Here is a 2,915-nt window from a genome sequence, read left to right on the forward strand (position 1 = left end):
TCGTAGAAAGAGGTCACGACGCTGATGGCGTAGGCCTCAAGGGCCGTGAAGATGCTGAGAAGATGAGGTTGGCGGGGTAGCTCTTGCGTTTCCAGTAGGTAAGGCCCATGAATACCAGAGCGCTGACGGCGGAGACGAGCACCAGCCAAGGATGTGACTGGATCCAGGTGCGGTAGCTGTCGCTGACGAAGGAAACACAGCTTACGACTGTGGTGAAGAGGATCTGGAGAGATCTAAAGTTGGATTGATTTTAGTATTCAGCATGAAAAACAGCGTATATAAAAGTATCTGTATCTGGATAAGGCCAATGAGAGGAAGCTTTAGGGCACAGGCAGGCGAGAGACCATATGGGATCGGGGTGGAGAAGAAATGATGAGGCTTACAAGATAAAATAGACCTTGCGGATGAATTGCATCCGGATGGGAAGAGTTGTTTCTGCGACAGAGTTTCCAAACTGCACAACGGCACCACCAACGAGGGGTCAGCAGCTAGACAATATCTCAACTGGACATTGGACAGGGAGGTTCTTCAGAACCAAGCGGGATACCACGAACCTTGAAATCATCAGGGACGTTATCATCTTCGTAGCGGGGTTGGCCGTCGAGAAGGCCACCCGTTGAGCCGGATGTAGCCTGGTACGATGGAGGGCTTTGGGTATACGGCCGCGAGTCTAGCGAGTCCCGCTGGGGTGCGGGCGTATATTTTGAATTCGTTGCCATGGTAGGCAAGTCACCAGCAGGAGATATACAGGCTGAGAGAGAGAGAGAGAGTGTGTGTGTGTGTATGTGTGTTCGAGCGATGGAAGGGAATGAACGGATGGAGTTGCAGTGGACAGATCGAAGTAAAATAAAAGCTTGTTGCATCCGCGGCGGGCGAAAAGAGCAACCGATGATGTCAAGGTGGCAGTTAGTCAGCGGTGTGTCACATGATGGACTTCCATTAAGGTTCTAAAGTTGGGTTATGCGGGTGGAAGTCTTGGCAGCTAGGTAAAACAAATCTCCTTATCAAAAATAGTTCAATTTCTCTGTAGATAGAAGTGAATAATATGTAAAGATTTTTCTATAGAATGGCCAAATAATGATTCAAAATGATCAAAAAATAAGTAAAAATGATCTGATTCTCCCAGTTGAGATACATACAAGATGCACAGTCTGAGTGAAATGACCAAGCAAAATCTTCCCAGGTTTCAGCAGCACTGATTGGTAGAGAAATAATGGCTAAATATATCATATCTGATTGGCTGCTCGTATAATTTGCCTAGCTTGTTAAAACGTCAGGATCGTATAACCTTTAGCTACTTGTATTCGAATATTAAAAGAAGAAGACCACCCAAGAAAATTTCATGGTGTTTCCCTTTCAACTTTTCTGTTCTTTTCTTCCCCTTATTTACAAAAAAAAAAAAAAAAAAAGAAAAGAAAAGAAAAGAAAAAAGAGCGTTGCCTGACAAGGGTTGAAAAATAATGACAAATAATAACAAAGGAACTCTATTGTTTAACTGAGAGCAAGCTATCAACTAAAAGAAGAAGAAAGGGGAGAGGGGAAATATAACAGCTAATTGAAAGAACTGAACTCCTTTCTAACCTCCAATCCCAATCCCAATCCCAAGTCCTTCGATAGAAAAGGGAACCTTGGAGCTTGCTGCAAATACGCCAAGCAGAAGTGGTAACACTTAAAAGAATAGAAAAAAATAAAAAAAAAAAAAAGAGAAAGAGAGAGGAGAAGTAATGGAGCCACTGGGGAGATTCGCGCCGGGTCGCTTTAAACACCAAATGCAAGGACGCAAGGGAAATAAATGATATAAAATAAAGTGAGAAAAGGAAGGCTAATTCCGCTATGCATATGCTTGGAGAGAAGAAACAAATAAAATAAATGGGGATGTAATGGAGCCGAGCAGGAGAAAACAGGAGGATAAAAAGGTGATGGATGTAGAGAGTAAAAGAGAGGCAGGGAGGAAGAAGTCAGACCCCTCTCCTCCCCAGTTCTCCTGAACTCCTGGTATGCTGATGACCATGATCATCATCGTCATCGTCGTCGTCGTCGTCATCGTCATCGTCATCGTCATCCATCACAAGCTCATTATCCGAATCACTCCCCCCAAACATATCATCATCATCATCATCCACATCACTATCAACCCAAAAATCCTCATCATCCATCGTGGCCAGCGCATCCGGCCCCGAGCCGGCCCCGAGCCCTTCCTTCTTGCCCATCGCCGTGGATTCATGCGTCGGCATCACAAAGCCCGCTGGAATGTCCTGTTTGCTCTTCTCTACATCCGCCAGCACTGTCCACTTATACGCCTCCGGGTCCTTGCGGAGCATGACGCCCGCGTCAACATTGGCGGGCGAGGAGACCTCTGCGTCGTCGAGGAGGGAGAGGATGGATATTAGGACGGATTCCACGCGCTGAGCTGGGGACCAGCGTTCGGCAGCGGTCTCGCCGGACAGTTCATCTTCGCCGGGAGAATGGAGGATGGAGATGCAGAGGCGGCCGTCTTGGTAGATGTTGGGGTGGAAGAGGGGGCGTGTGAATTTGAAGCCTGTGTTTTGTTTCGGGGATGAGTTTTCTTTAGTGGTTTGTAGAGATAGGAGTTGGGCTTATTCTAGTCCTTATCTGAGGGGTAATTTCTGTTGTGTTTTTTCCCCTAATTGTCTCAGAATAGGATGGGGGCGTTTTTCAGGGTTGCCTTTTTGGTAAGACATGCGACAGGGCCGTTTCAGGGTTATATTTATTATGCTTCAGCATGACATACCTGGCGGTGAATAAGGATAGTTTTGCGGGAAAGTCATGGTGGCTTTGAAGTAGCCACCGTAATAGAGTGAGTCGGGGTTCAGACGATGAGAGCAATATTCCAGTGGAAAATGTCATCGTGGTTGAGCTATAAATTCAAATTGACTAAGTTGTCGACTTTTCTG

The 2,915-nt window shown here is 46.1% G+C and overlaps 2 protein-coding genes across 2 annotated transcripts in view; both read right to left on the minus strand.

Annotated features, from left to right (window-relative positions):
- Positions 1-719, minus strand: part of HCAG_00654 (conserved hypothetical protein) — a gene marked incomplete at both ends in the record, with an annotated part of 1,085 nt that extends 366 nt beyond the window's left edge. Inside the window, 3 exons of the mRNA XM_001543558.1 lie at positions 116-233; positions 384-454; positions 555-719. Coding sequence (XP_001543608.1) covers positions 116-233; positions 384-454; positions 555-719 — 354 coding nt within the window. The remainder of the gene's footprint in view (positions 1-115; positions 234-383; positions 455-554) is intronic.
- Positions 720-1,958: 1,239 nt separating this feature from the next.
- On the minus strand, positions 1,959-2,789 carry HCAG_00655 (predicted protein; the record flags this gene model as incomplete). Its single annotated transcript, XM_001543559.1, has 2 exons — positions 1,959-2,539; positions 2,753-2,789. 2 exons carry the CDS (start codon positions 2,787-2,789, stop codon positions 1,959-1,961), a joined length of 618 nt encoding a protein of 205 aa, XP_001543609.1.
- Between the last annotated feature and the right edge of the window lie 126 nt (positions 2,790-2,915).

Source organism: Histoplasma capsulatum, genomic scaffold (assembly GCF_000149585.1).
Source record: "Histoplasma capsulatum NAm1 scaffold_1 genomic scaffold, whole genome shotgun sequence".
Classification (NCBI taxonomy): Eukaryota; Fungi; Ascomycota; class Eurotiomycetes; order Onygenales; family Ajellomycetaceae; genus Histoplasma; species Histoplasma mississippiense.